Source organism: Cherax quadricarinatus, chromosome 1 (assembly GCF_038502225.1).
Source record: "Cherax quadricarinatus isolate ZL_2023a chromosome 1, ASM3850222v1, whole genome shotgun sequence".
In the NCBI taxonomy this organism is placed as follows: domain Eukaryota; kingdom Metazoa; phylum Arthropoda; class Malacostraca; order Decapoda; family Parastacidae; genus Cherax; species Cherax quadricarinatus.
In genome coordinates, this window is record NC_091292.1 from 16805809 (window position 1) to 16821665 (window position 15857).

The following is a 15857-nucleotide window of genomic DNA, read 5'->3' on the forward strand; positions in this document are numbered from 1 at the left end:
CTGTCAATCAACGAGAAGAACAGGAGAAGGACTAACGTCCAGAGACTTCTCCATTTTGGATCTAATTACCTGTGCACCTGTATGAAATTGCAGGACGTAACCCCATCATCAGCAACGGATACGATTTCAACAACAGTGTCGCCAACACCAGACACCCCTGTAGATATTAGCGTTGAGTTCAAATGTTATTTTATTCATTTCATTTTTCATTTTTCTTTCAAATAGGATATACCTTTCATGTTTTATTGTTTTATGTTTGATTTAATAAATAAAGTGTTTATCTTTGTGAATTATTATTTCTTTTTCTATTCATTAATTTTCCTGAGGAGGAGCCAGCCTGAGTAATACTGTCTGAAGTTGTTACAGGGCTGAGTAAGCCTTCACAATACACAACATATCCCTCCAAACTGCCAATATCCCAAACCCCTCCTTTAAAGTGCAGGCATTGTACTTCCCATTTCCAGGACTCTAAGTCCAAATATATGAAAATAACCGGTTTCCCTGAATCTCTTCACTAAATATTACCCTGCTCACACTCCAACTGATCGTCAGGTCCTAAGTATCATTCGTCTCCATTCACTCCTATCTAACACGCTCATGCACGCTTGCTGGAAGTCCAAGCCCCTCGCCCACAAAACCTCCTTTACCCCCTCTTTCCAGCCCTTTCGAGGGCGACCCCTACCCCTCCTTCCTTCCCCTATAGATTTATATGCTTTCCATGTCATTCTACTTTGATCCATTCTCTCTAAATGACCAAACCACCTCAGCAACCCCTCTTCTGCCCTCTGACTAATGCTTTTATTAACTCCACACCTTCTCCTAATTTCCACACTCCGAATTTTCTGCATAATATTTACACCACACATTGCCCTTAGACAGGACATCACTGCCTCCAACCGTCTCCTCGCTGCTGCATTTACCACCCAAGCTTCACATCCATATAAGTGTTGGTACTACTATACTTTCATACATTCCCTTCTTTGCCTCCATAGATAACGTTTTTTGACTCCACATATACCTCAACACACCGCTCACCTTTTTTCCCTCATCAATTCTATGATTAACCTCATCCTTCATAAATCCATCCGCCGACACGTCAACTCCCAAGTATCTGAAAACATTCACTTCTTCCATACTCCTCCTCCCCAATTTGATATCCAATTTTTCTTTATCTAAATCATTTGATACCCTCATCACCTTACTCTTTTCTATGTTCACTTTCAACTTTCTACCTTTACACACATTCTCAAACTCATCCACTAACCTTTGCAGTTTTTCTTTAGAATCTCCCATAAGCACAGTATCATCAGCAAAAAGTAACTGTCAATTCCCATTTTGAATTTGATTCCCCATAATTTAATCCCACCCCTCTCCCGAACACCCTAGCATTTACTTCTTTTACAACCCTATCTATAAATATATTAAACAACCATGGTGACATTACACATCCCTGTCTAAGACCTACTTTTACCGGGAAGTAGTCTCCCTCTCTTCTACACACCCTAACCTGAGCCTCACTATCCTCATAAAAGCTCTTTATAGCATTTAGTAACTTCCCACCTATTCCATAAACTTGCAACATCTGCCACATTGCTTCTCTATCCACTCTATCATATGCCTTTTCTAAATCCATAAATGCAATAAAAACTTCCCTACCTTTATCTAAATACTGTTCACATATATGCTTCAATGTAAATACTTGATCTACACATCCCCTACCCACTCTGAAGCCTCCCTGCTCATCCGCAATCCTACATTCTGTCTTACCTCTAATTCTTTCAATTATAACCCTACCGTATACTTTTCCTGGTATACTCAGTAAACTTATTCCTCTATATTTTTTACAATCTCTTTTGTCCCCTTTCCCTTTATATAAAGGGACTATACATGCTCTCCGCCAATCCCTAGGTACCTTCCCCTCTTTCATACATTTATTAAACAAAAGTACCAACCACTCCAACACTATATCCCCCCCTGCTTTTAACATTTCTGTCATGATCCGATCAGTTCCAGCTGCTTTACCCCCTTTCATTCTACGTAATGCCTCACGTACCTCCACCACACTTACATTCTGCTCTTCTTCACTCCTAAAAGATGGTATACCTCCCTGGCCAGTGCATGAAATTACGCCTCCCTTTCTTCCTCAACATTTAAAAGTTCCTCAAAATATTCTCGCCATCTACCTAATACCTCCCTCTCCCCATCTACTAACTCCCCTACTCTGTTTTTAACTGACAAATCCATACTTTCCCTAGGCTTTCTTAACTTGTTTAACTCCAAAATTTTTTCTTATTTTCATTAAAATTTCTTGACAGTGCCTCTCCCACTCTATCATCTGCTCTCCTTTTGCACTCTCTCACCACTCTCTTCACCTTTTTTTTACTCTCCATGTACTCTGCTCTTCTTATAACACTTCTGCTTTGTAAAAACCTCTCATAAGCTACCTTTTTCTCTTTTATCACACCCTTATATATATATATATATATATATATATATATATATTATATATATATCGTGCCGAATAGGCAGAATTTGCGATCTTGGCTTAAATAGCAACGCTATTTAAGCCAGGGGTCAACGCCCCCGCGGCCCGGTCTGTGACCAGGCCTCCTGGTGGATCAGAGCCTGATCAACCAGGCTGTTACTGCTGGCTGCATGCAAACCAATGTACGAGCCACAGCCCGGCTGGTCAGGTACCGACTTTAGGTGCTTGTCCAGTGCCAGCTTGAAAACTGCCAGGGGTCTATTGGTAATCCCCCTTATGTATGCTGGGAGGCAGCTGAACAGTCTCGGGCCCCTGACACTTATTGTATGGTCTCTTAACGTGCTAGTGACACCCCTGCTTTTCACTGGGGGGATGTTGCATCGTCTGCCAAGTCTTTTTCTTTTGTAGTGAGTAATTTTCGTGTGCAAGTTCGGTACTAGTCCCGCTAGGATTTTCCAGGTGTATATAATCATGTATCTCTCCCGCCTACGTTCCAGGGAGTACAGGTTCAGGAACTTCAAGCGCTCCCAGTAATTGAGGTGTTTTATCTCCGTTATGCGCGCCGTGAAGGTTCTCTGTACATTTTCTAGGTCAGCAATTTCACCTGCCTTGAAAGGTGCTGTTAGTGTGCAGCAATATTCTAGCCTAGGACATATAGGACAAGTGAAAATTTGTGTATGCAATAATTTCGCCAAAATCATTCTGAACCTAACTAAAAAAATATATTTCACTGTTTGTTTAGTATTAAATTATTGTAAACAAATCTAAAATATATTTAGTTGGGTTAGGCTAAAATAAATTGCTCTTTTTATAATAAGGTTAGGTAAGTTTTCTAAGATTCTTTTAGTGCAAAATTAAAAAATTTTACATTAGCATTAATGAAAAAAATATATCTTTAAATGTATAAGAGAAAATTTCAGAGAGGACTTAATTTTAAATGAGTTCTTGCTAATTGACCAGTTTTACATATTCGGCACGACATATATATATACATGTGTGTATATATATATATATATATATATATATATATATATATATATATATATATATATATATATATATGCGCAATAAGATCACAGTAAATAGGTGATTTCAGAATATGCAAAACAACCACTCTGAAAGAATAGAGAAATTCCAAGCGCTTTCGTGACTACTCACATTATCAAGGAACTATGAAAGTAAAGCATCCAAGGAAGCTATATAAGGGGTCTGGCCAGCACCTCACTATCAGATCCCACAACGGTTAAACACCTGACGCGCGCCGACCCAACTTGGATAGGTCCTATGCACAACTCACCCACAAACTATTCTACCCAAGAAAATTTAAAAATTATTATTTGTCCAGTGTATTATTAAATTCTTCCCAAATTCTATTAATTATAAATGGATCTAATTTATATAAACCAAAGGAAATATTCATATTGTCAAAACTGCTTTTTATGAAACAAGATTCAATTATATTCCTGTCGACCATGGACTTGCTTGATACTACTTTCTCAACTTTTTGAAAATCAATTGGATGGTTAAAATCTCTTACATGAATAAATAGAGCATTGGAATCTTGTCCAGTTCTAATGCTATATTTATGTTGTTTTAATCTTAGTTCGAGATTTTTTCCAGTTTGACCGTAATAAACTTTATCGCAAATTTTACAAGGAATCTTATAGACACATCCATCAGCATTTTGGGGGGAATTCTTTATCAAAAGTTTTTTTTACTGTATCAAGATTTTTGAATACAAGATCAAGATAGTCAAACTGTCTGTTTTCTCATCAATGTTTTTGAGAGCTTTACGAATTTGTAGTCCTGAGTTCATAGATGAGGAAATATCCAAAATTTATGAAATAGGTAATGATTTAAAATACCCAAGAAATGTAATTGATAAATGTTTTAAAGTTGCTAGAAATACTTTTTATAATCCAAAAAGGGACAACCAGCCTTATTCAACTAAAAATATGTTGGTTCTCCCTTACCATGAAAACTTGGTTGATATGCCTTCTCTTCTTAAGACTTTTAATATTAAAGTTGTATTCAAAAATCTTGATACAGTAAAAAAACTTTTGATAAAGAATTCCCCCCAAAATGCTGATGGATGTTGATAAATTAGACACATGTGCAACTCTTGGGTATCTTTATTGAGGAAACGTTTCGCCACACAGTGGCTTCATCAGTCCATACAAAGGAGAATCTTGAACAGGAGGAGAATGAGGTAATCAGTCCCTCAACCTGTTCTTCAAGATTCTCCTTTGTATGGACTGATGAAGCCACTGTGTGGCGAAACGTTTCCTCAATAAAGATACCCAAGAGTTGCACATGTGTCTAATTTATCAACATGTCGGTTCTCTGAACCATTCATCTACAAAGCTGATGGATGTGTCTATAAGATTCCTTGTAAAATTTGCGATAAAGTTTATTACGGTCAAATTGGAAAAAATCTTAGTTCAAGATTAAAACAACATAAATATAGCATTAGAACTGGACAAGATTCCAATGCTCTATTCATGTAAGAGATTTTAACCATCCAATTGATTTTCAAAAAGTTGAGAAAGTAGTATCAAGCAAGTCCATGGTCGGCAGGAATATAATTGAATCTTGTTTCATAAAAAGCACTTTTGACAATAATATGAATATTTCCTTTGGTTTATATAAATTAGATCCGTTTATAATTAATAGAATTTGGGAAGAATTTAACAATACACTGGACAAATAATAATTTTTAAATTTTCTTGGGTAGAATAGTTTGTGGGTGAGTTGTGCATAGGACCTATCCAAGTTGGGTCGGCGCGCGTCAGGTGTTTAACCGTTGTGGGATCTGATAGTGAGGTGCTGGCCAGACCCCTTATATAGCTTCCTTGGATGCTTTACTTTCATAGTTCCTTGATAATGTGAGTAGTCACGAATGCGCTTGGAATTTCTCTATTCTTTCAGAGTGGTTGTTTAGCATATATATACACATATATATATATATATATATATATATATATATATATATATATATATATATATATATATATATATATATATATATATATATATATATATATATATATATATATATATATATATATATATATATATATATATATATATATATATATATATATATATATATATATATATATATATATATATATATATATATATATATATATATATATATATATATATATATATATATATATATATATATATATATATATATATATATATATATATATATATATATATATATATATTATAAGTAATTAGGCACACAATCTTCCAAGTGAATATAAAACTGCTGCTCTCAGTGCACTCGCATCAGCATATACTCATCACAATATATACAAAGTCCAACAGTAAAGCTAATGGAACTTTTATTCTAGATGTATAATAACTTTTGTAGCGTATGTTACCTCTTGCAGAGTGATGCGGGCATCGCCATGTCGGACGTAGTGCAGATCTTACCCCAGTGGGTGGTTCATCTGCTCATCCTCGCTGTCCACACACTCATCACCTTCCTCCTTCCCGTCCCTGGCTGTCCTACGTGAGTCAGTGTCACATGTGAGGACCAACACTTTCCATATGAGGACCAACACTTTCCATACGAGGACCAACACTTTCCATACGAGGACCAACACTTTCCATACGAGGACCAACACTTTCCATACGAGGACCAACACTTTCCATACGAGGACCAACACTTTCCATACGAGGACCAACACTTTCCATACAAGGACCAACACTTTCCATACAAGGACCAACACTTTCCATATGAGGACCAACACTTTCCATACGAGGACCAACACTTTCCATACGAGGACCACTTTCCACACGAGGACCAACACTTTCCACACGAGGACCAACACTTTCCATACGAGGGCCAACACTTTCCATACGAGGACCAACACTTTCCACACGAGGACCAACACTTTCCATACGAGGACCAACACTTTACTTACGAGGACCAACACTTTCCATGCAAGGACCAACACTTTCCACACGAGGGCCAACACTTTCCACACGAGGGCCAACACTTTCCATACGAAGTCCAACATTTTCCACACGAGGGCCAACACTTTCCACACGAGGGCCAACACTTTCCATACGAAGACCAACACTTTTCACACGAGGACCAACACTTTCCACACGAGGGCCAACACTTTCCACACGAGGGCCAACACTTTCCATACGAAGACCAACACTTTTCACACGAGGACCAACACTTTACTTACGAGGACCAACACTTTCCATACAAGGACCAACACTTTCCACACGATGGCCAACACTTTCCATACGAAGACCAACATTTTCCACACGAGGGCCAACACTTTCCACACGAGGGCCAACACTTTCCATACGAAGACCAACACTTTTCACACGAGGACCAACACTTTTCACACGAGGACCAACACTTTCCACACGAGGGCCAACACTTTCCACACGAGGGCCAACACTTTCCATACGGAGACCAACACTTTTCACACGAGGACCAACACTTTCCACACGAGGGCCAACACTTTCCATACGAAGACCAACACTTTCTACACAAGGACCAAGACTTTCCATACGAGGATCAGTGCTTCCCATATGAGGGTAAACACCTCCCATATGTGGATAAACACTCGGAATCGTTGGATAATGCCTTTTCTGGAGAGTCTCAAGCTCTCAACAAGGGCGGACACTTTTCAAAAGGGTTATATTGATTTGTGGCTGTGTATGTTTAAATTTGCCTTTTTTTTTAATATGCTTTCACGAAATAACTAGAGGATGGCTCTTGTGATCGACTTCAAACCCGAATGCCAGTGTATTGTAATTAAATTTTTGGGTTGACCTAGGACTGCGTAGGTGCTAATTTGTCAATTAAATTGGAAAAATTAAATTACTGGTTTTCAAGCGATAATTTACGGATGCATTATCCTGTCGGCTTTAGGTCTTCAATGCCAATAACTTAAGAATTAAGTTTCTGAGCGGCTTTAAACATAGTGTTGATTTATTTAGAGATCTTGGTCTCTGCACGATAACCAGAGACTGTTCTAAATGACTATAAACTTTCAAAGGTGATATACCTTAGCGGGTGTCTCCAATTTTTTTGTTGATGTAATTTTCTATTTTTTATTGGGTAAGCTGGGATAATAATATCTTTATTTCTACAAGTACATGTACAAGGTATACAGGTCTAGCTGACATCAATGACATACTACTATATAAAAAGTCACTTGTTATACAGAGCATTTCGGGCAAGTTAGGTCAGTTTTGTCCCAGGATGCGACCCACACCCAGGTACCCATTTTACTGATGGGGAACAGAAAACCGATGTAAGGAAACACACCCAATGTTTTTATCCTCGCCGGAAATCGAACCCGGACCCTCGCCGTGTGAAATGAAAGCTTTAGCCACCAGGTCATGGGATATTAGTTTCCATGAAATTATTTGTGAATAACTCTTCTGACTGGCTTCAGATCTTCAGTGCTGATATTTAACTGCGCTAAAAACTTACGCTGGTATCCCATTCATTCATACTGACTGGAACTGTGAAAATACTGTATATTTTCCGGAAATACGGTAATTTATAGGTAAATAGATGCCTTATATTGTATTTAATAAAAGTGTATTTTTAAAAAGAGGACAGTCACCATTTTGTTTGAATTGAATAACACGTGAATAATGGGAAGAATTTTTCGTGCTCTAGAGGTTAAAATCGGGCTGACACCTCTCAAATAGGAGGCGAAATTGTTGGATGTGCATTCCTGCATAATTTGAGAATCAGGCGACAGGACAGGACAACTCCAGGAACTCAGATAAGCTGTCTAAATTATGTTTAATTTCTGGCCAGTAAATTCTTCATAAATGTAGGCAAAAGGGGGGGGGGGGTCCTGTACATGACATTAATCTCCAGTCAAATTGGTGAGTGATATTAAGATATATTTTCCTTCTGTTATGTAATTGTGTATATATATAACCATTTATTATTTTTAATATACAGTCCACAAATTTTTATATTTACCAGTATTCCTGGAGATGTATAATTCATTTAATTAATAGGTCCAGAGCAACTTGTGGATATGACAGTGGTAGGTATCGAAGGGGGACATTTTTGCGACCTAGGTGTCCCAAATTCCTACTTGTCTAACTGATTAATAATTATCTATGTTCATTTACTGTTATGTATATAATGATACATTCAGATAAATGTAATTTTCCACAGGAACAATATACAAATAACCCACATATATGAGAATGAAGCTTATGACGACGTTTCGGTCCGACTTGTGCACACTATATAATTATGGCTAATTTAAAGGATATCTGACATAACTACCACACTTCAATGACTCTGACATAACTACCACACAATGACATCACTCGAAGTAGACTTCATTCGGATTATAAACTCGTCGCTTTGTGACAAAAAAATACCCTATAAAACTCACTCTAAGTGGTCAGACCGCTTAATTAACCATTTTTTATGTTACTATTTTATCTCCATTCTTGCCATCGATCTTAAGGCCTAACAAAAACAAAACTGTCTATTATCTCTGAGAGTTAGTAGCCCAAGATAACCCATGAAAATCAGTTGTGGGGAGACGGTAAGAAAGGGAAAGGGCACTTATTAAACACAGCACTAAGTTCAATATATATACCACGCCCATAGAAGAGAGGAGCTTACGACGACGTTTCGGTCCGACTTGGACCATTGGTCCAAGTGGGACCGAAACGTCGTCGTAAGCTCCTCTCTTCTATGTGCGGGTTATTTGTGTATTGTTCCAGTCATGGTATTGTGCCTTTTTGCTATTTATACCACGCCTACAGTAAATTAATTTTAATGAGGGAACACTGGAATGTAGATACATTATAACATGAGGTAGCACATTTATTTAAGTTCATTTAGATATACATCTACATTCCTATCGTTTGATATTAAGTAAAATATTGTACTCTTATAATTTAATTTGTTTGGAAACAAAATGGCACCCACACTATGAATACGTATATGATTACCAACACTTGTCTCACTGTGTTCATCTGATGCAGGGGTTACCTGGGTCCTGGTGGTGTGGCGCTGCTGCAAGACAACACATCGTCACCAGAATGTGTGGGAGGCGCTGCCGGAGAGGTGGACCGCTGGCTCTTGACATCTCAACACATCTACCAAAATCCCACAGCCAAGGAGGTCTACGGCTCCGCTGCCTTTGATCCAGAAGGAGTCCTAGGTGAGTCTTGCCTTCGATCCCGAAGAATTCCTGAGCGACTTCTGCCTTTAATTAATTAAGATCCTAAAGGAGTTCTAGAAGATTCCCAAGAAATGCAGGGTTAGTGTTACCTTCGATCCTGCCTTCTGTCTAAAAATTCAGGACTAGCCTTATCTTCGATCCATAAGGAGTTTTTGCAAGTGTCTTTTTTTTTTTATCTCAAAGGCATTTTGTGGTTAGTCATGTTTTCAATTCTAAGGGAATTCTGAAAGGATATCTTTTCGATTGCGGAGCTCTGGACTAGTACCGCCCAACAATTTGCAATCATTATACTTCTAGTTATACATTGTGTAAATTGTTTTAGACTATTTGATCAACTGGATTGTAGTGTTTAACTTCTGATACACCAATTTAATGACTGCAGACTCGCACTGACACATAATAAACACATTAAAACGCTGGTACCTCTCCAGAAGCTGGGCCTAGTGTGTGACTTTGAGAAGTTGAGAGTGTTTATTACGACCAGCGGTGTACCACTCTCACCTATATTTACATCAACAAAAGTATATTCTAAGTGATAAAGTGTACACTTGGTGTACTTGGTAACACTTCTCATACATAGTAACGCGTGTGTAAGTGAGATTGTTTAGGTACTGGTTCATCTATCTACAGCTGCACACTTATGCTTGCATACATATATAACATAGTAACGTGTGAGTTACCCAGGATGGACCAAGCAAGTCCACCACAGTGATTTATCTCATTGTCATTGTAACATTACCTAGTTTTTTTTTTTTTTTTTTTTTTTTTTAGTAATACTGTTTACAATCTATGGTTGGGGTAAGAGGTTGTCTTCAGCATTCATTGTGATGTCTGCTATATTATTATTTCAGTGAGGTACATTAGGTGGCAGTAGCCCGAACTATCTCAAGTGGAAGTTATCATTGAATCTGAACCTCATGTTTAATGTGATGTATGACAGAATTCTAATTTTATGCTCAATATTACCTACTTTGTCTCTCTCTCTCTCTCTCTCTTTTCATCTTTGTAATTTGTGATAAGGTGTAAGACCTCGCCTGTACCATCCATTATATCATTATATGTACCATATTATTAACACACATACAAGAGGTCTCTGAGTGTGTTTTTGGTGGGGTGTGTGTCGTATTGAGTGGTGGTGGTCTGGGTTGAGTATGGTTGGAGGTGTTCATTGAACTTGAGCACTTGTGTCTTGTGATCTATTTTGAACTTCTGACTTTGTAGTGAATATTTGGTCTTGCATAAGCTATAAGGAAAAGATAAGCGAGGAATTCTTGTGTTGTGAGTCTTACACCAGATATCATCACTGGCAAACATGGCAACTGTCATAGAGGAAACTATTTCTGCAGGTGATGGAAATGATGATAGCTTCCAGACCTTCAAAAGTAAACAAAAGAGAAAAAGCGAGAAAGGGCTAGAGCGTCGACGTAGTCAGACTCACTTGACTCGTACACAATGTGATACTAAACGTCCTTGGTGCACAGAGGCTGCAAGAAGTCTTTCTTCAAAGGAAGAATGTGTTAAGCTGAACTTCCCTGACAACACCCCGCTGCCTGCTAAGTGTGCATGGCTAATGACAGCTGTAAACAAGCATCCTAACTCAAGGATCCAATTTAGGAAAAACACACACAACTTTGTGTTTGTGGAACAGAATGCAGAACTGATCAATGATCTACTTAGTACACCTTATGGGGGTATTAAGCTGCTCCGACCTCCATCAGACACTCACCACTTTAAAAAATGGGTCAGTATCATAATCTTTGGATACCCTCTCTGCATGGACCCATCCCATCTGACTCTAAGTGAGCATATCATCAAGCCTAAAAGACTTAAAGGAAAATCCCAAATTATTGCCAGTTGGGTGGGTCCTGTGCCCCTCCCCCGGAATATCTGGGTGCATGGTTTACGTTTCCTAAACATCGAAGTGTACCTACCCCCTAAACGTAGGTGTTACAAATGCCAGCACTATGGCCATGTTGCAGTAGACTGTGGAATACTACATTCTTGGTGTGGTAAGTGTGCTGGGAAACATTCCACTAGAGAATGCACAGTAGGCCCTGACAGCCAAAAATTTAAGTGTATTAACTGTAAAGAAGTTGGGGTTACAGTTTCCCACAAGGACTGCAGTCAGAACCCAAACAACCTTCGATGTAAACCTGATAACAGTCCTTTAATGGTAACTGAGGATGGGGCTATCCAGTCTACCACAGCCAGATCTGAGACTGAACCTCTGCAAAGTGTGCAAGAACCCCACCTCACTGCAAACAATTCTGGTGATACCAGAATGCCATCACACACACCAGCTGTGGAGGAGCTAGCCATCCCTGCTAGCACATATGGAACTACTGGTCTGCCACTACAGATACCTATGGCTACACCTGAATATGGGGATGAGTTTGTCATTTCTCCCAATACACACAACTACAACAGTCAGACGGACACCACACAGGTAACCTCCCTGGAAATTGGAGATGAGTCAGATGCACAGGACCTACCTGCAATGAATGATGAAACAGAGAACACTAATGTAACCATGGTACCTGTTAAGGTGATAGGTGTTAAAGAAAGCACTAACCCAGAAGTGCCATCCTCCGGAGAGGCATTGGATTTGCCTGACCTTCCTCATATTATAACAAATTTCCAGAAAAAAATTGAGCATCTTGAACAGATCCTGACAAGTTTAATAAATATATGTAATCAGGATGATGCTCTTGAGCATGGTGATGATGTCAAAAGTGCAGCAATCCCCGTTCAGCTTCCAGCAATTTGTAAGAAAGAAGCCCATGACTCTTGCCTTCAAGACTTGCCTTGGAACTGGCTGCCAATATGCCGAAAAATGCTTAAAAATAAAGGTCCTGAAGATAAAGACGTACAAACTATGCTATTTGCTCTTAAGTGCCTGCACACTGTAGTCAAAGCATAATAGTTTTACCATCTTATGAGCAAGAGATTGTAATAACTCACTACAATGGATACATTACAAATCTTTTCATGGAACATTGCTTCCATCAGGAAGCGGTTGCCTGACTTACATCATATTAGTGCAACCAAGAATATTGATGTCATCTGTTTGCAGGAATGTAGATTGAAAGATGGAGCACCTCCACCAAACTTGCCTGGATATGCAGCTTATAACCTAAGGTCAACCAACTGTTGTGTGATGTATGTCAGAAAGAACTTGCCACATTCACTCCTTTCCTTGCAGAGTCGAGTTAACATGCAGTATCATGGTGTCAAAGTATATGCAGGCGATTTTTCCATAAACATTTTTAATCTCTATGCCCCAGCGAACCAGCTTCGACCTGATGCTTTACCAGATCGCATCAATAGTGAACCTACCATCATTCTTGGAGATTTTAATGCCAGACATAAGAATATTGGTGGGTCTATAACAAACACCAATGGAACTAAACTAGTGAGATTGCTAAATGAGCATGATAATGTTCGAATTGTGGGCACTACTGAGCCTACTCACATATATGGTGGCATACTAGATCTGTGTCTTGGATTTAATACATCATATACGATGCATGACTCTGTCATAGTTGATGATCTTCTATCTGATCACTTCCCAAGACTAACAATTGTCAATCTTGATCACATCTCCAGCAATCAAGGAGCTAAATACAGAAGGAGGAAACTTATTCTCAAACCAGAACACAGAGACAACTTTATTAACCACTTGGATCAATGGTATAAGAATTACGAGCCCATTGGCACACAAAAATTTAATGATGATTTAATTACCACTATTGAGAGTGTTCTCACAGATCAAGTGGGCAGGAATAGGAAACAAAGACCCTCCACTATAAATAACAATAAAAACCAATGTAAATACTATAATGATCCACAGCTGCGCAATCTAACACATGCAGCTAGGAGGATTGGTAAAGCATACCGTGAATGTAGAACCCCAGACCTGCTCAGAACGTTCCAAGCTGCACTAACAAATGCAAGGAATAGAAAGGAAGAACTTAGGAAACAGGAATGGGAACAGTTTGTTAGTGGATTAAATAGGTCCACCCCTTTGAGTTTGGCTTGGAAAGGTATAAATAAAATAACCAGGAAAAAGACTGGCAATGTTGCTCATCCCTTTCCTCTTGAAAAAGCAAATGACCTCATAAATGACTGGTCCAAAACATCCAGGCATGAAAACCTTCCATCTCATATTAGAAAAAAATTAGAGAGTACTTCTGAAGAAATGTTGAAACTGATTAATTTTATGAGCCAAAATATTGATGAGAGTGATTGCCTCTTTACCGAGTATGAATTAGATAATGCATTAACCAAAGGTCGATCAACTGCTCCTGGAGAGGATGGTATAACCTATGATATTCTCAGAACTCTAAGGCACGTGCCTGATAACCCTCTGTTGGCACTGTATAATCTCAGTTACATTGAGGGCGTTCTTCCTACTTCCTGGACCAATAGTCTCATTGTGCCTATTCCTAAGCCCCAACAGCCTGATACATTTAGGCCGATCTCCTTAACTAGTTGTCTTTGTAAAACTTTTGAAAGAATGATGCTTAACAGACTGTACTACAGAATCAGACATCAACTTCCCCCCTACCTCTATGGGTTCATGAAAGGTAAAAGTGTGCAGAACTGTATTTCCACCTTTCTCACTGTACACACCTCTACTAGTTTCACCACTTTTCTTGATCTAAAATCTGCATTTGATATTGCGAACAGAACCGTTATACTACATGAACTAGCCAAAATGAATATTGGTGGTAGCTTACTCTGCTGGATAATAGGATACCTGTCAATTAGAGTATCCTCTGTCCTTTACCAAGGCTTCAGAAGTGATTCTAAAGAAATGTCTTTAGGTACACCGCAGGGAGGAGTTCTTAGTCCCATGCTATTTAATATTCTGATTAATGCTCTCCTAAATGCTCTACCTGCCTCACCTAAACATATAGCTATAAGCTATGCTGATGATATCATGATCCATACAACAGGGCATAAGAAGATGAATATCATTCTTAATGAAGTTCAAGCAATTTGTAATCGACTAGGCCTCATAATATCTTCCTCTAAAACAAAGATATTAACAAGCAAACGACATCCCCCACCCATCTATTTGCAGGGTGAAATCATTAGCTATGTTAAAACTTACAGATATCTTGGTGTAGATGTACCCTTTAACAAATCCACTATACCACAACTAAACAAGAAATGTAAAGCTAGGCTAAATGCTCTCAAAGCTGTTGCTGGCTACAATCCCAACTATGGTGCTAATGTGAGAATCGTGAGAATGATGTACATAGCCTATGTTAGGTCCTTGATTGATTATGCTGCTCCCATGTTGATATTAGCTAGAGAAAGTTCTCTCCGACCCTTGGAGTTAATGCAAAATGAAGCTCTCAGGATTATTCATGGCTGTCCCAGATCTACAAAAGTTCTTAACATGAGGAAGGAGCTTGGTATTTCTAGTATCCTGGAGTTTACCTGGAGAGAGTTTCGGGGGTCAACGCCCCCGCGGCCCGGTCTGTGACCAGGCCTCCTGGTGGATCAGCGCCTGATCAACCAGGCTGTTGCTGCTGGCTGCACGCAAACCAACGTACGAGCCACAGCCCGGCTGATCAGGAACTGACTTTAGGTGCTTGTCCAGTGCCAGCTTGAAGACTGCCAGGGGTCTGTTGGTAATCCCCCTTATGTGTGCTGGGAGGCAGTTGAACAGTCTCGGGCCCCTGACACTTATTGTATGGTCTCTTAACGTGCTAGTGACACCCCTGCTTTTCATTGGGGGGATGGTGCATCGTCTGCCAAGTCTTTTGCTTTCGTAGTGAGTGATTTTCGTGTGCAAGTTCGGTACTAGTCCCTCTAGGATTTTCCAGGTGTATATAATCATGTATCTCTCCCTCCTGCGTTCCAGGGAATACAGGTTTAGAAACCTCAAGCGCTCCCAGTAATTGAGGTGTTTTATCTCCGTTATGCGCGCCGTGAAAGTTCTCTGTACATTTTCTAGGTCGGCAATTTCACCTGCCTTGAAAGGTGCTGTTAGAGTGCAGCAATATTCCAGCCTAGATAGAACAAGTGACCTGAAGAGTGTCATCATGGGCTTGGCCTCCCTAGTTTTGAAGGTTCTCATTATCCATCCTGTCATTTTTCTAGCAGATGCGATTGATACAATGTTATGGTCCTTGAAGGTGAGATCC

The 15857-nt window shown here is 39.1% G+C and overlaps 1 protein-coding gene across 4 annotated transcripts in view; it reads left to right on the plus strand.

Moving 5' to 3' along the window:
- The window catches only part of Hgsnat (Heparan-alpha-glucosaminide N-acetyltransferase), a 77136-nt gene that overhangs the window by 52995 nt on the left and 8284 nt on the right, over positions 1-15857 (plus strand). For all 4 annotated transcript variants that reach the window (XM_070099101.1, XM_070099140.1, XM_070099199.1 and 1 more), the window contains exons 10-11: positions 5890-6011; positions 9500-9678. In XM_070099101.1, the coding sequence (XP_069955202.1) occupies positions 5890-6011; positions 9500-9678 (301 nt within the window). The remainder of the gene's footprint in view (positions 1-5889; positions 6012-9499; positions 9679-15857) is intronic.